A 17114-nucleotide genomic window follows, 5' to 3' on the forward strand; every position below is an offset into this window, starting at 1 on the left:
CCCCGAGGTTCCCGTCGTGACGTGTAGATAAGCGTAGGCAGCATGCGGGCACGCGCCCTAAGAGGCCACGGGAAAGAGCATGGCGGAGGGGACGCCCATGGGGACGCCCATGCTGAGTTGGAGATGCTGAGGGTTTCGGCACTCGGTACCGGAGGCAGCCATCTTACCCATGGAGGAGGAGAAAGTCAAAAAAGAGGTGAGGCAGAGCAGTCACAGCCATCTGCGACCAACGGACGCAGCAGCAACCTGCTTCAGCAAAGCATCATACAAAGATTTTTTGCCCATTAGGCCATGGAACAGCACCCAGCAGTGTTTCCAGCTGTTCTCCTCTCTATCTTTCTTTCTCTGGGTCAGTGTGAAAAAGAAACCATGTAGGCCTAGTTAAGCTACATCTTTACAATGGAGCAATAGAATATAGCAAAAAAAAAAAAAAAGTATACTCAAAGTAAAGATTTCACCAAAGACATGTGGCTGGCCTAATGTTTTCTGACTGGTAGTTAGTCTAAAAGAGCCATGTTTCGCAATAGATTTCGAGTAGGACTGCCAACACAGTGTACATAGCTTGCTCTAGCTTGTGCTGTCTTGCTTAGCGGACCTACGTCTTGGACCCTGTTCTAGCCCTCTCGTGTGAGTGAGATAGTGGCATTGGTATGATGGAACTCCAGCAGGGCCCTAAACATGGAGGACAACTGCTCAAGAAATCATATTAAATCACAAGTAGCTCTGCTGCTTAAAAGCTACAGGTTGACAGTTAAAAGTATCTGTCACAGAATTAACATTTTATAGCCACATTCCCTTGCTGACATCTGTGTGCATCTAAACACATGCACCTGTACATCAGATGCACTGTGTCACACGGGCATGCAAAGACACTGACGTCAGCTCTGCCTCGTCTGTTTCACAGGCAGTGCTGACATCAGAGTGCTCACCTAGCACACCTTCACTTACAGCCGTTAGAAAAGCACATGTCCAAGAATGTGGCATTCACAAAATGCTCACAGGTCACTGCAAGCTAGCATACCTCTTTGTGGTTGCCTGAACCAATACACAGCTACACCCTGCTACCCCTACTTAGACAAACTGTCAACTCAGGTACAGATGGTGAGGGCCTTGGCCATTGGGATGTCATGCTGGCAATGTTAGCATGAGGAGTCTAAACAAGGATGCTGCTCAGACTGTGTGAAGGCAGGATTGGGAATAGGATGGTGTTATGCCTTTACTTGGATTTGCAAGTCACCTCTGAAATGTCTAGCTCTGAATATATTTTGTGATGACTCTAATCGCACCCACGTCTCCTAAGAAAATGTTCCGGTCATTGAACACAAGGCTAACCTTGCTTTAGGTATGTACATAGAACGTTGCTTTAGGTATGTACATAGAAAATATAGAACCTTGCTTTAGGTATGTACATAGAAAATATGCAGAGTAGTGTGTTGCAATAGCTAGTATCAATTACACTCCATATGCTTTCTGTGGCCACCCTTTAAGCACATAGGCTGAGTACTCCTTGGGAGAGCAGGTTGCAGAATGGTCAATTTCCAAGGTAAGTCACCACCTTTCAGGTCCTTTCTGGTTTGAGGCCCTTGCTTGTCTACATTGCTGCCCTGTCTTGTGGCCAACATATAAGAGTAGCTGTGTCTCATGTGGTATGTCACTTTTACAGTTTGTGGCTGTGGTCACCAAATCAGGTGTGCTGATAGACTCTCAATCATGAGCTCTGTGTTTAGCACAAAGGCTATAGAAGTAGTTTTTAGCTGATTACCTCATGAGCCTACAATCTGCCTCGATCTTAAACCTGTTGCTATGCTGAATGTATAGGTCAACTGCTCCCAGAGGTCTCATGTGGTTGGCATGATGGCTTATGCACTTTCTATGTTGTTCTCTAGAAAGACAAGAATTTAGTGCCACCTGAGGGCTGGAAGGGCCCATGTCAATTACCTCTGATAAATGCTGCCAGGTGTCAATCTTCTGAGCCTAGTTAGGACTCAGACTCTATCATTAGCAGGTAGGGATAAGTCTGCCACACCCATCAATGATGGCTGATTTTGAACAGCTCAGGAACATCTACATTGGGCATGTGTAGGTGCACAAAGTGTTAGAGGTAGTTTGTACAAAATTATGGCCAAACAGATATATATGTTTCTGTGTGCATCTAGGTGAGTGATGTGCTCAGTCTATAATCAGTGTCTGGGGTGATGTCAGCCTCCATCTATGCATACCCCAGAGCAGGCAATGTGTGTGCACCAAATTAGCACACACTGGCTTTGGACACAAGCAATCCTGTGATTCCACCTCTTTTCAAGGGGTGCCTCAGAGATATGATTGTTTAGGAAGGGGGAGAAACAGCTTCACGCTGAGTAAACTTACATTTACCTTAGCCTGACACTGTTTATTCCTTCTGTAAAGGAGGGGGTTGTAAAAATCTGCCAGCGTCAGACCTCAGACATGTGGTACATATCTGAATAGATAGATATCTGCCTGTAGTATATACCTCCAAACACCCCTCCCCCCCACCATCACAGCCCCTGAGGCTCTTCCACCTAGTACTTTGAGTGGGCCTAATTGTCCTGATATTTGGAGGTATACATGGTTCAAAGAGCTTCAGATTATGAACTCTCTAGGACTGGCACCAGCAGCTGCATATTTCTGCTTCCTAGCGCTGACCACCACCTAATGCTTTCTGTACTTTACAAATCTGCTTCTGACTAAAGATTTATGTGATGACAGCATTTAGTGCTCGATCCAGAGAGAAGTCCCACTGTTTCATCAGAGCTGAGATATCTTCACAATGGAAGAGGCCAATGGTTTGTTATAAATATACTATGACATTAGCATAATTATATAACCAATTGGTACTCAACAGCCTGAAGACAAAGCTATAGGACTAGCCAATCATTTCTGCAACTATTCCACCAGAGTATGGAGGCGAACACTAGCTAGCTAGTGCCCATCTCACATACATGCCCATGTACCCAAGAATTAGCTAACAGTATATTCTCTGGAAAATGCAATAGGAGCCACTTGAGAAGCTTCACAGTAAGGAAGGTTTACTCTTTCTGTCTTCCTTAGATGCATACAGTAAACTTTCAGTTGTATGGCCTAGGCCATATGGTCTTGCATGTGAGAAGTGTGCCTAGTTGGAATGGCCTTAAGACAAAAAACATAGGGGCGGATTTTCAGAGCCCTGCTCGCGTAAATCCGCCCAAAACCGGGCGGATTTACGCGAGCAGGGCCCTGCGCGCCGGTAAGCCTATTTTACATAGGCCTACCGGCGCGCGCAGAGCCCCGGGACTCGCGTAAGTCCCGGGGTTTTCGGAGGGGGCGTGTCGGGGGTGGGCCCAAACCGCGCGGCGTTTTCGGGGCGTGTCGGGAGCGTTCCGGGGGCGGGGCTACGGCCCGGGGCGGCCCGGGGGCGTGGCTGCGCCCTCCGGACCCACCCCCAGGTCGCGTCCCGGCGTGCAGGAGGCCCGCTGACGCGCGGGGATTTATGCCTCCCTCTGGGAGGCGTAAATCCCCCGACAAAGGTAAGGGGGGGGGTTTAGACAGGGCCGGGCGGGTGGGTTAGGTAGGGGAAGGGAGGGGAAGGTGAGGGGAGGGCAAAGGAAAGTTCCCTCCGAGGCCACTCCGATTTCGGAGCGGCCTTGGAGGGAACGGGGGTAGGCTGCGCGGCTCGGCGCGCGCCGGCTATACAAAATCCATAGCCTTGCGCGCGCCGATCCAGGTTTTTAGCAGATACGCGCGGCTCCGCGCGTATCTACTAAAATCCAGCGTACTTTTGTTTGCGCCTGGAGCGCAAACAAAAGTAGGCTATTCGCGCTCCTTTTAAAATCCGCCCCACAATGAAAAGACACAAACAGAAAGTGTTTTTTCAAAATCTGTGACCACTTTATTATACAACAAATGTCAACGTCTTTGGTAATCACATTCTGCAAGGACAAGATAACAAATAGCATATAATATTGTAACTGAAATGACCAGTACATTGAGTGTAGACCTGTACATACGTTGTTACAAATGGCAACATTACATATACAATGTTAACATCTTATCCTTTTGTATAATCATGATTACAACAAAGAAAATAGAAAGCAGAAGTGGCAACCCAATAGCTACAGTACAATTTAGAGTTGATAGCGGCAAAACTTTGTGATGGCAAGTGAAAGGCCCAGACAGTTCATGTTGAAAGAGTGCACTCAGGGGGGACAGCCTAAGGGCCAAGGCAGCAGTGTTCATCAAGAAGGCAGCAGGACCAGGACTAAAGAAGGCAGCTTGGAGGCCGAGGACCAGGAGAAGACACTGCAACATGGAAGCAGGATCCCCAGGAGAAGACACAGCTTTATGGAGGCAGCAGAATGATGAGATGACCCACCAGCAGCAGTAGCAGGAGATGAGATATGATGAGAAGAGAAAGAAGCAGGATCATGACTGGAGATCACTTCAAGAAGGTTGGAGTATGGGCAGCGCATCAAGAAGAGCATTATAAATAGGCAGCAGGACAACACAGGCTGACAATAGACCATCCCTATCAGCAAGCCGGCACAGGAACTCTGTAGTCAGGACAGGCTCAGCAGCCTTCTTCCATCTAGCTGGCACAGGAACTCTGTATAGAGGCCCGGCTAGGCTTGTTTCCACAAGTCTTGTAATATGGCAATAAATGCCACCACTATTGCAGCTTCATGCCCCTTTTCTGTGGCATGGTTTTCCACTTGGGTCGACATCTCTTTGGAGGGGGGGATCTACCCCTGGGTCAACTCTCTGAGCATGAATTGCTATGGGGCAGACTCCTAGGATGCTGGGGAAGGCACACGTGGAGGCTCCAGCATGCATTATAGAATTTGTGTCAACACACTGGTCAAGTTGTTGATGAATGTTGACACAATTGTAAGAGCCTGCATGTGTGCTGCCATCTGTTCACACAGGGCCTAGGTCTGACTGTTGACAGCTCTCCTCAGGCAGACTGACTCTTCCTGTATGTGGTGGAGGTATACCCCATGCCTTCTTTCCAGGAGGTCCAGCTGCTCATGCATAGAGGGTTCTTTGGTGTTGGTGCTGTGCTGGGTGGGTACAAGCTGCAGTTTGTGCCTCCAATAGTGGCATGGTAGGCTATTTCAACTCAGTGCCTGCTGCCTCCTGCTGGTGATATAGTGAGCTAGAGGTTGGTTGTGCTGGCTCCACTGCAGGTTACGATCTTCTATGAAGTATAATATGTTCAGGCTTACGTTGAGCAGGCTGGTTGAGCTGAGGGCTGCAGGCATCTGCAGCTGCTCCTCCTCCTCATCACTGACCTGTGTCTGGGCATCTAACTGAATGGGGTGATGGAAAAGTAGTGTGTGTTGCTGGTCCCTGGAGCGTGATGGCTGTGACTGGTGGAGTCCTGGGCAAGAGTTTTAGAAACAAAGAAGAAGACGTAAGTACCAATGCAAAGGAGTACACCTGTACCATTTGGCATCAGATGCACACTTTGCATCAATGTAAGCATCTTATGCCACATGTTGTGGACATCTGTAGCAACCTTGACATTTATAGTTATGGTGAACTTACCGGCTCCGGCTTGGTGGTATCCAGCCGCTTATCCATCCCCTTGAAGACATCTTGTCCCAGCTATTTGATGAGGCCCTCCTCCATCAATATAATGATGATGATGGGATAAGGGCTCCTCCTCCGGTCTGCTGTATTTATTTGTTGTGGCTAGCCACCTTGTTTTACAGTTGGGCCACCTGCTCCACATTCCTTTTCACTCTGCTGTGCTTGGATATGGCTGAGGCAATCGTGCACCAGATCTGGGCTTTGGATACCCTTGATGACTTGGGCGCACGGTTGCTGAAGAGCATCACATAGTTCTCAAGACCCCTGCTATTATCCTATTGTTGTCCTCGACACTGAACTTCAAGCCCTCAGACGACTGTGCTCTGCTGCCAGAACTGGGGGCCACTTCCACTTCTGAAAAGGTGTTATCAGTTTCCTCACTCTCACTCCCCCTTCCACTTCCCTCTTCCCACCCCAACTCCTGCACCTACCCTAACTCCCCTCCTCTCTGCCCTCTCTATCTATCCCTAGCCTGCCACCCAACTGCCTCTATATGCGCTTGCCTATCCCCTTTCCCCTCCCCTCTTCCTATCCCTTCCCTCCTTCCTATCTCTACTTCTGTCCCTACTCCTCTTTCTACCACTCCTGCCCTCATCCTCCATCCTCTTCTCCTCCCTCCTCCTTGTCCTCTCCTCTCTCTCCATGCCTCTCACGCCCCACTCTCCAATCCTCACTCCTCCACACTATCACTCCTCCTCACCACCATCACCACTCCTCAACACTCCTCCTCCTGACAAACACAAACAGGACAAACAAAACATTCACTTCAACAAAGAAGACAAAAAACAAAAGAAAGGGAAACAGATGAGAAACACTAAACAGGAGACACAGCACTCAGAATGCACTAAATAACTCCAATCAACTAACTCACCTCCTCTCTTCTCTCCGCCTGACAGACCCTTATGCATGAAGCCGGTATATAAACAAAAAAAAGATGCGCAATACGTTAATTGATGCGCGATGTATTAAATGACGCATGACACACTAAGGCGTTGTGTGCCGCGATAACATTCCGCATATCGCACTATTTACCTATGGTTTATGGTTTATTGGTTTTTTCTATACCGCCGCATTGGCGTTAGCCTTCACAGCGGTTTACAATTTAAACAATAATGAGAAATACAATAAATACGTCCAATAAAAGATAACAGCTAAAATTTTAAAAGCAGATTAATGAGGTATTTAGCTGTTAAGAATAGAAATTAAAATTATTAAAATAATAGAGCTATTCCTCGATGTATTGTTCAAGGCTAAAAGGTTAAGACAAATTAATAAAAGAAACAACATAAGTAAATATCACAAAAACACAACATAAAATCGGTTCTGCCTGTGGCCATGCCATTCAGTATATCTCAAATTAACCTAACCGCGCCCCTTTTCTTAATGAGGCTGCTAACATGTTATATTTCTGTTTTATTTATAGTCATTTGATGAATCTAGCTGTTACACACCTATTTTCAGTCAAATTTAGAACCCTAAGTTTTCAGCTGAAAATTCACTTAATTTTAGGAGCCCAAAATTTAAGCCTGCTATTCATTATCCTAGATTTAAGTTTCTAAGTTATGTACCTAATGCTGAAAATTAGTGCTAAGCATCTATTTTTCCTGCCCTGTCTCTGCTCTTAGAGCCACACAGTTTTTAGGAACCTAAAATTAGGAGCCTATTGAGGCCAAAATTTAGTAGGGCATTTAGTGGATAAGTTATCCAGCTAAACATCCCACTGAATATACTTGTTTAAAAGTTATCTGGCTACATATAGCCGGATAACTTTAACCCTAACCAGCCATTAGTTGAATATGGCTGGTTAGACCTAAAATTATCCAGCCTTGTGTGGCCTGATAACTAGTTACTTTCCCGGATATTTTCAGAAATATCCAGCTAAGTAGAACATCTTTTAAAAGGGAAAAAAACCCATTAAGTCACAGGCCTCCCTTCCCCCACCACATCTCTATTTCCCCCTCTTCCTGTTGATCACAAAATGTACCTTAATCTAAAACAGATAATGTAAACTTAAAAATGCCGAATGCTGCCGGCTTGGGCCTCCAGCTCCTATCCTTCCCACGAACAAAAAATTGCCATACTGGGTCAGACCAAGGGTCCATCAAGCCTGCAATGGCCACTGTTGGAAACAGCATGCTGGGCTTGATGGACCCTTGGTCTGACCCAGTATGGCATGTTCTTATGTAACTCTGTAGTTTATCCCTTCTGACCCCTCCAAACAGCCACACACACACCCCCTTCTCAGGCAGACAGCCTCCCACCCACCCATTACTTAGATAATGCTGGAAGCAGCCAGGATCGCATTGCAGAGCAATCCCAGCAGGACGAGGGGGCAGATGTTAAAAAGTAACGGGTAGGTGGGAGGCTTTCCACCTGGGAGGGTGGTGCACCCCATCCCAATCTTCTTAAACAGGTCACTGGGCACCCCCACTGCTTCCTCATTCCCAATAAAATAGATCTGAATGCAGTCCCCTTCCCTCCCCCAATCCCTCCCACCCACAGTATTAATATCCCTGCCTGTCTCCCCACCCTCATCCTTCCAGACACCCCATCTCATGGTCTTTAATGCTGGAAGTGTAAACTACTTGTAGTTTCCGCATATGACATACATAGGTGATGTCAACAAAAATAACTTACAACTCTGCCTCCATGTTCTGGACTGGAACATAGGACGAGGAATATTGCATTTTTGCTTGTCTCCGTGCACTGGGCAGTGCAGCAGAGCTCAGAAGTGTTATCCACACTCTGTAGGAAGAAGCTTTATTAGTTGATTTCCTTTAAGAGAATCAAGAAGGAGGGCTCCTCAGCTGGTTATTGTCTAGTTTCAGCTGATCTGCAGAATCTGTTCATAACAGTGAGAGCTCAGCAGGGAGCAAGGTAAATTGTACAGAAAGTAAATTATACATAAATGTTGTGTGGATGCTGCAAATCCTACCTCTCTTGTTTCCTCTGCAATTTCAATCCTTTTATAAGGTTCCTTCACTTGGTTGTTCAGCTGTATTTCATTGCCTCTAACTGTCATAATCTTATATGCATCAAGATTGGCACAGATCTACAAAAAATAAGAAAACAAAGGAGTTTTGCAGTTTATTCTTCACAAAGGGGTCAATTTTCAGCCAGGCCTAGTCAGCTAACTTAGAATTTTCAGTTGCAATCTAGTTGGCTAGGCTGCTGCTGAAAATTTTCCCTCAATCCAGTTCCCTAAAAGTTAGGCAGCTGGATTTAGGATTGACATTTGTGCATTCTGGATTAGGCAGCAAAAATTAGCTAGCTAATGCCGAAAATCAGTAATAGCCATTAAAGTCCTCTCTGGACTGCAGGAACACATCGAAGGTACATGTTCACTGAGTGGCTAGATTTAGCCAGTTAACGGGGTGAAAATTTCCATAGTTAGGTGACTAGATCCTGCTGAAAACTGGTCCCAAACTGTTCAAAATTTTACTCCTGTATTCTTCAATATGTAAGCAGATCCAACAAGAACAACACAGAGGCATATGTATAAAAACGCGTGCTACAATCAATTGTCCAATTTTAATGCACATTTTTGCCATGCAAACAACTTGTGGTTAGTATAAATAGGGGTACATTTTAAAACACAGCGCGTGCGCGTACTTTTGTTCGCGCACCAGGCGCAAACAAAAGTAAGCTGGATTTTATAAGATACGCGTGTAGCCGCGCACATTTGTGCAACTTGTGCACGCCGAGCCCGGCGCATGCTGCCCGTTCCCTCCGCCTCCCCCCCCCCTTCCCCTCCCCTCCCTCCCCGTACCTAACCTCCCCCCCCAGCCCTATCTAACCCCCCCCACCTCTATCGCACAAGTTACGCCTTCTAGAGGCAGGCGTAACTTTGCGCGCGCCGGGCCGGCTGCCGCGCGCCATGTTCCGGTCTGGGGGCTGGTCTGGAGGCCGTGGCCACCCCCCCGGAACACCCCTGGGCCGAAACCACGCCCGCGGCACCACTCCCCGGATGACGCGCCGACTGCGTCACGCCTCCCCCCCCCCCCCCGACATGCCCCCGGATGACGCGCTGACCGCATCACGCCCCCGATACGCCCACCCCAAGAAAGCCCCGGGACTTATGAGCGACCCGGGGCTTTGCGCTCGCTGGAAGCCTATGCAATATAGGCTCAGCGCGCGCAGGGCTGTTTTAGAAGGGTTACGTGCGTACCTTATGTGTGTAACCCTTTTAAAATCCGGCCCATAGGTTCTAAGTTAATGATATGCTCCAAGTGCCACATTAAAGTGAGTACCATCCTTAGAACATAGATGCTGTGCAAAAAATTATCTTGCTACTTCTTTCCTCATGCTGACCCTAAAAAAATTAAACATATGTGTAGATCTGTGTTTTACTTGAGGGGTGGGGGAGTGATTGGCAAGTGGGATCTGGGTTTAGGACTGGAGAGGTTGGTGACTGTAGTCTGTTAGGGAGAGAAGGTTGGTAATCATGGTCTGGGTTGTTGAGGGGTGGGGGCCAGGATACTGGCTTCCACTCTTGTTGAACTGATAGCATGCCGACCACAGCATGCTATGTACAGCCCCAGGCTGAAATTACATTTCATGCACTAAAAATGCTTGCAAAAAAGTTTAAATGCAGCTACTGTAGACTTCATAAACAGCATTATAATGACTAATTAGGTTTGGAGGAGGAAGTGGATCTAGGAAATCATCAGTGAGAATTTAAGGCATGGTCATTATCATGCAATTTGAAAGTTTTGCATATCTAGCATATTATCTTTTCACACTCCTCCAAACATGCAAAAAAATGCCAGGTATGATAGGGCCTTAGTAAATAAATAATGCTATTTTTAGTGCGCATGGTAAATGCATTTACCACACATACTAAATATAGCATGTGTTTTGTGATGTTTGGATTGTGAAGAACTGCAAATACAATTAAATGTGGACAAGTGCAAACTAATGCACTTACGGAAAATAATCCCAACTACGAGTAGACAATGCTGAGTTCCATGTTGGAAGCCACCACCCAGGAAAAGGACCTCGGAGACCTTGAGGAAGATACATTACAATGTTTGGCTCTGTGTGTAGTGGCAGTCAAAAAAGACAAATAGAATGTTAGGAATTATTTGGAAAGGAATAGAGAACAAAACTGAGAAAATAGACAAATACCAACATAACCCTAAGATGCTCTTCAACATAGTAAAAAGCCTAAACAAACCATCTTATGATGATCAGTCCCAATCAACACCAAAGATCACTAGTAACGACTTCGCAGATTTCTTTAATGAAAAAATCAAAATCCTCATAAAGAACAACCTAAAAAATGACTCACAAGACCAGAAAATACAGAACATTCAAACAAAAAGCTGGCCCAACTTTGAGACAGCATCTTCTTTGAAAGTCCAAATGATCATTAAAAAAATGAACCCAGCCAAACACCCTATAGACGCCATACCCATTACAACGATAAAAAATCTTGAACCATCAATAACTAAAACGATAACTGGCATCATAAACCTTTCCCTTACGGAAGGAAACTGCCCAGAATGCCTAAAATCGCAATCATCAAACCCATTGTGAAAAAGGATAATCTTGATCCAGAAAACCCACTGAACTACCGACCCATATCAAACCTACCACTCATTGCCAAAATCATTGAGAAAGTCATCCACACATGGCTCAGTGACCACCTGGAAGAAAACAACATCCTGCTACCCACACAATTTGGCTTCAGAAAGCAACTGAACATGGAGACTCTACTACTAGCAATGAACGACTTCGTACTCAAAGGTTTCGAAAAAGGCCACAGCTACCTTCTAGTCCTACTCGACCTATCAGCAGCCTCTGTTACAGTAAACCACTCTATCATGATTAACTGTCTATCTGAAATTGGAGCAAAGGAAACAACCCTACAATGGTTCTCTTCATACCTATCACAAAGATCCTACCAAGTGCTGCTCAGTTATACCCTCTTAAAGAAAATTAATCTAAACACTGGAGTTCCCCAAGGATCCGCTCTATCAGCAACACTCTAACATCTATCTGCTTCCAATATGCCAGTTCCTATCAAATCTTAATCTGACCCACTTCATCTATGCTGATGACATTCAAATATTAATCCCAATACAAAAATCACTAGAAGAAACTTACAAACTAACAGCCACTTACCTAAGCAGAATAAAGGAAATAATAACCAATTTAAAACTCATCCTTAACTTCGACATGACTGAAATAATCATATTAGACAGAAAGAACAACTCTCCTCAACTTCCACCACTCAACCTAATGAACCAAAATACGGTTATATCTCCAGTCAATCATGCCCGCAATCTTGGAGTAATAATTGACAAGAACTTTCTTTCAAAAACCATATCACAACAAAAACCAAAGACTGATATCATAAACTACTAACACTCCATCATTTAAAACCTTTCCTTTCCACCAACGACTTCAGATCAGTCCTTCAATTACTCATTTTCTCTAACCTAGATTACTGTAACTCACGCCTTGTCAACTTACCTCTAAACACTATCCGCCCACTCCAAATCCTACAAAATGCAGCCGCAAGAATTCTCACTGGATCCAAAAAACATGACCATATCACTCCAACACTTATCTCACTACACTGGCTACCAATAAAATTCAGGATTGAAATCAAAAATACTATCCGTTCTACATAAAATTATATATGAAAAACAAGAAAACTGGCTAAGTTCCTCCATAAAACTATATACCCCAAACAGAAACCTCAGATCAGCAAATAAAGGACTTCTAAAGACACCAACTACTCGTTCCAAACAACTCACCTCAACCCAAAAGAGAGCAATCTCTCTAGGAAGCCCAAATCTCTGGAACTCCCTCCCAACCGAATTCAGAACTCAAGAAAACCTAAAAACTTTCAAAAAAGATCTAAAAACATGGATGTTCACCAAAGCATCCAACTCACCCAATGAACAAACAACGCCAAACCCCTCCGGTCTAACCTGAAGAAAATTGAAACTCAACACAAGTATGTATTATAACAAAGAATTTGAAACGTGAAAAAACTGAACAGCAACTACCTTGTATATGATTTCCCTATGTTAACAATCTTTTGAACCTTTTTGAAAACCTTGTTATCCTCCTTAACCTTGTAATCCTTCGTATTTTTGTAAATTGTTATGATGGCGAAACCGAATGACTGTATATAAAACTCGATAAATAATATATATATATATATATATATATATTCACATATAATCATGTCCCCTCTGTCATCTCTTTTCGAAGCTAAAGAGCCTAACCTGTTTAGTCTTTCTCCATAAGGGAGATTCTAACCTCATTATAATTTTTGTTGCCCTTTTCTGTACCTTTTCTGTGTCCGCTATGTCTTTTTTTCAGATGGGGCAACCAGAACTGCACACAATACTCAAGATACGGTCGCATCATGGATCTATACAAGGGCATTATGATATATATCTATATCATAATATGATATATATCTATATCATAATCAATATAATCTATATCAAATCAAGTTAGTGCTTATCCCTGTGAATATGATACAAGGAATAAATCAACTATCGGGGATCTGAAGGGTGCTTGTGACCCGGACTGGCCACTGTCAGAGATAAAATACTAGGCTCAATGTACCTTATATTCTTATGTTTTGTACACAGGCATCTATGGCAGTTTTGCAGCAGTAAAGTACAAATACACATAGATCGCCATATACTATTTGCATGACTGACATGCATTTCACTATTGCATGGAATTGTGACAAACTCTAACAATGATGCAGACACACAAGATGATGTGCTCAGTCAAGGCTAATGAAATGCTGGGGCTGAGTAATAATATCCAGAAAATCAGTAAACCACAAGGGCTGTAAACTTGTGCAGTCTGACTATGAACAGTACAAGGACATGGGGATCCACCCAGAGAAAAACATGCCTGAGTTAATCTCAGGAGCCAGGATGGGACAATATGAAACTTTACTCTGATGAGCGATGATCAATACAACATGTAAACATAAAGCCTTGGCATCCACTACCTCAAAAAGACACTCAGAATCAGTACTATGCAATCAAAGATTAAAACAGGTAGAACATTCTCTTCAGCTAAAAACAGTTTGACTGCTTTTGACACTATCACTGCTTGGCAGTACTTAAATCCACAGAGCACTGTTACTGTAAAGATTTTACTGCCATCCAGGACTTATTAACAACTTCAGTTTCATGTGATACTACAACTAATGGCTGGGTTGCTTTTTATGGCACAAAAATAGTAATTAACATCCCATGAAGATAGTAAATAATGTCAACTCTAGCATTAAACTAAATTAGATCCTTTAAACATGGTCCATTTTGCCTTTAAAATGGGGATTAGAAACTATGGGGATTATTTTCAAAAGGATTGCCTCGAAGGCCACATCCAGACTCGTCAGCCTTCTGTTTGGCCCATGGCAGAGAGTCAGGTCTCTGCAGCATCAGGAGACAGGAAGAGCAGGAGGTACTTAGTAGGTGGCAGCGACAGTAGAAAGAGCTGTTCTAGGGGAGCAGCAACAGCAGATAGCAGCATCCTTCTGGCACTCCGACACCCCATCCCACGCCCAGCATTCTGGATCTCCAGAAATGATTTCATAGAGCTGAACTCAAAACTATAATCCATAGGTAGAACTGTGCTTTATCCACAGAAATATTCTTTTACAAAACTGTCTGCCAAATATGCAGGTAAAAGGATATACATACTGCCTGTATGCACATAGCTTTACCCTCGGTGAGCAGAGATGTTCCTGGGGGCGGCATTAGGCAAAGGTTTAAACCGTGCACGTACATTTGCAATGGTTTTTCTTTGAAAAAGCGGTGCATACATTAAACAGGTATAAATGTGTACAGATAGTTTGGTGGGATAGTTTTTTCTTTTTAAAGTAAGTACCCATACAATTTCCCTTTAGTATAAAGTCTGTGGGTAAAAAGTACCCGCAGACTTTACACTAATGTGGATAGTTGAAAAATTAACCACTGAAAGATCATCTTGCAATAGTAAGAATACTTTACTTTTAGAATATGTTCCATAGCCTTCTGATTATTTTTGGCCCCTCCTACACCAGGTGATGCCGTTAGTCCCAGGATCTGAGGCAGTGGAACTTCTGGCTTGTTTTCTTTCCTATTTTTCTTGTTTCTTTTCATCTGCTTTAAATACCGGATCATAATGTTGTTGTAGACTCCTTCCTTCTGAGTATGGTGGCACTCATCAATAATAATTAAAGAAAAATCTGGAAAAAAAGAGTTTGCAAAACAGATAATTTCACTTTCAAGTGTTTACGTTATATTATAGTAGTAAATATCCCACTTACTGGATATTTATCTCCTGGCTATAAAAATAATGACTAGGTTTAAAAATTAAAAAAAAAAAAAAAAAAATCTTTACAGAAAATAATCCAGACATTCCTGAAATGTTTTAATTTTAATTTCCAATATATGAAATACAAGAAATATACCTTGTTTGATTAGAGCTGAAATATAAAAAGATAAGCCATATGACAGAAATACCTATAATACCTAAATGTAATCCACTTTGAAGTGTCTAAAAAGCAGAATATAAAAAAGTAAAGAAAATAAAGAAAAAATATTTAACAGCGCCACTTATATAAACAACTCCACAATATAAAAAGGAACAAGAATCACAATTTATAGAAATATCAATTATCCCAAAAATACTACAAAAGGGGTGACCAACTCCGGTCCTCGAGAACTACAAACAGGCCTGGTTTTCAGGATATCCATAATGAATATGCATGAGATCGATTTGCATACATGGAGGTAGTACGTACAAACCTCTCTCATGCATATTCATTGTGCATATCCTGTAAAGCTGGCTTATTTGTGGCTTTTAAGGACCAGAGTTAGCCACCCCTATACTACAAAAATGTAATCAGCTAAAAGTCATGCCAGCATATACATATGATGAACCAAGGACACAGAAACAGAAGGAAGTGGCCCATCAATTGACTAGAAATAAGAAAAGAAGTTAGATGAGATGGCTCATAGAATATGTACTTGTTAGATCGGGATTTAATCACACATTTACATGGGAAATTCAACCAAAATAGCCCACCAAACTGTAAAATACTATGCCTCCTTGCTTCCCTCTTTTTTAATTGCTTTCACCAGTACCTTGAAATGGTCACTAACCAATTGATGGGCCATGACCTGCTGACCTGATTCTCCACCATCTCCATTCTATTGAAAGGAACCACTGGTGGGACTTCCCATTTCCACGAAAGTCAAGCTTCCTGCATTCCTGTTGCTCTCCTGCAGCACCAGGAACTTCCACATCATCTGAGTGCATCTGGAATGCTTTGTCAGATGCCTGCCTCGTGGGATCCGCAGATGCTGTCTGAATTCTGGTACGCAGCAAAACTTAACCTTCCAAGAGGGCTGGCAGATCACTTTCCCCCACCATACTCTTTAGTGGAGAATCACCTGGAAGACCCGCATGCAGTGCTATACCAGGGTACAAATTATATCGCAATGACAGAGAGGAGCACCCGGGAGGAGGTGTGGCGCTTTATGTCTGGGATGGCATAGAGTCCAACAGGATAAACATCCTGCATGAGACTAAATACAAAATTGAATCTTTATGGGTAGAAATCCCTTGTGTGTCGGGGAAGACTATAGTGATAGGGGTATACTACCGTCCACCTGGTCAAGATGGTGAGACGGAGAGTGAAATGCTAAGAGAAATTAGGGAAGATAACCAAATTGGTAGTGCAGTAATAATGGGAGACTTCAATTACCCCAATATTGACTGGGTAAATGTATCATCGGGACACGCTAGAGAGATAACGTTCCTGGATGGAATAAATGATAGCTTTATGGAGCAATTGGTTCAGGAACCGACGAGAGAGGGAGCAATTTTAGATCTAATTCTCAGTGGAGCACAGGACTTGGTGAGAGAGGTAATGGTGGTGGGGCCACTTGGCAATAGTGATCATAATATGATCAAATTTGATTTAATGACTGGAAGAGGAACAGTGTGCAAATCCAAGGCTCTTGTGCTAAACTTTCAAAAGGGAAACTTTGATAAAATGAGAAAAATTGTTAGAAAAAAACTGAAAGGAGCAGCTACAAAAGTAAAAAATGTCCAAGAGGTGTGGTCATTGTTAAAAAATACCATTCTAGAAGCACAGTCCAGATGTATTCCACACATTAAGAAAGGTGGAAAGAAGGCAAAACGATTACCGGCATGGTTAAAAGGGGAGGTGAAAGAAGCTATTTTAGCCAAAAGATCTTCATTCAAAAATTGGAATAAGGATCCAACAGAAGAAAATAGGATAAAGCATAAACGTTGGCAAGTTAAATATAAGACATTGATAAGACAGGTTAAGAGAGAATTTGAAAAGAAGTTGGCTGTAGAGGCAAAAACTCACAGTAAAAACTTTTTTAAATATATCTGAAGCAGGAAGCCTGTGAGGGAGTCAGTTGGACCGTTAGATGATCGAGGGGTTAAAGGGGCACTTAGAGAAGATAAGGCCATCACAGAAAGATTAAATGATTTCTTTGCTTCGGTGTTTACTGAAGAGGATG

General features: G+C 43.4%; 1 protein-coding gene across 2 annotated transcripts in view; it reads right to left on the reverse strand.

Moving 5' to 3' along the window:
- The window catches only part of IFIH1 (interferon induced with helicase C domain 1), a 143082-nt gene that overhangs the window by 47147 nt on the left and 78821 nt on the right, over window positions 1–17114 (reverse strand). For both annotated transcript variants that reach the window (XM_029605608.1, XM_029605609.1), the window contains exons 7-8: window positions 14583–14800; window positions 8522–8638 (exon numbers count right to left, since the gene is read on the reverse strand). In XM_029605608.1, the coding sequence (XP_029461468.1) occupies window positions 8522–8638; window positions 14583–14800 (335 nt within the window). The remainder of the gene's footprint in view (window positions 1–8521; window positions 8639–14582; window positions 14801–17114) is intronic.

Source organism: Rhinatrema bivittatum, chromosome 6 (assembly GCF_901001135.1).
Source record: "Rhinatrema bivittatum chromosome 6, aRhiBiv1.1, whole genome shotgun sequence".
NCBI classification, from domain to species: Eukaryota; Metazoa; Chordata; class Amphibia; order Gymnophiona; family Rhinatrematidae; genus Rhinatrema; species Rhinatrema bivittatum.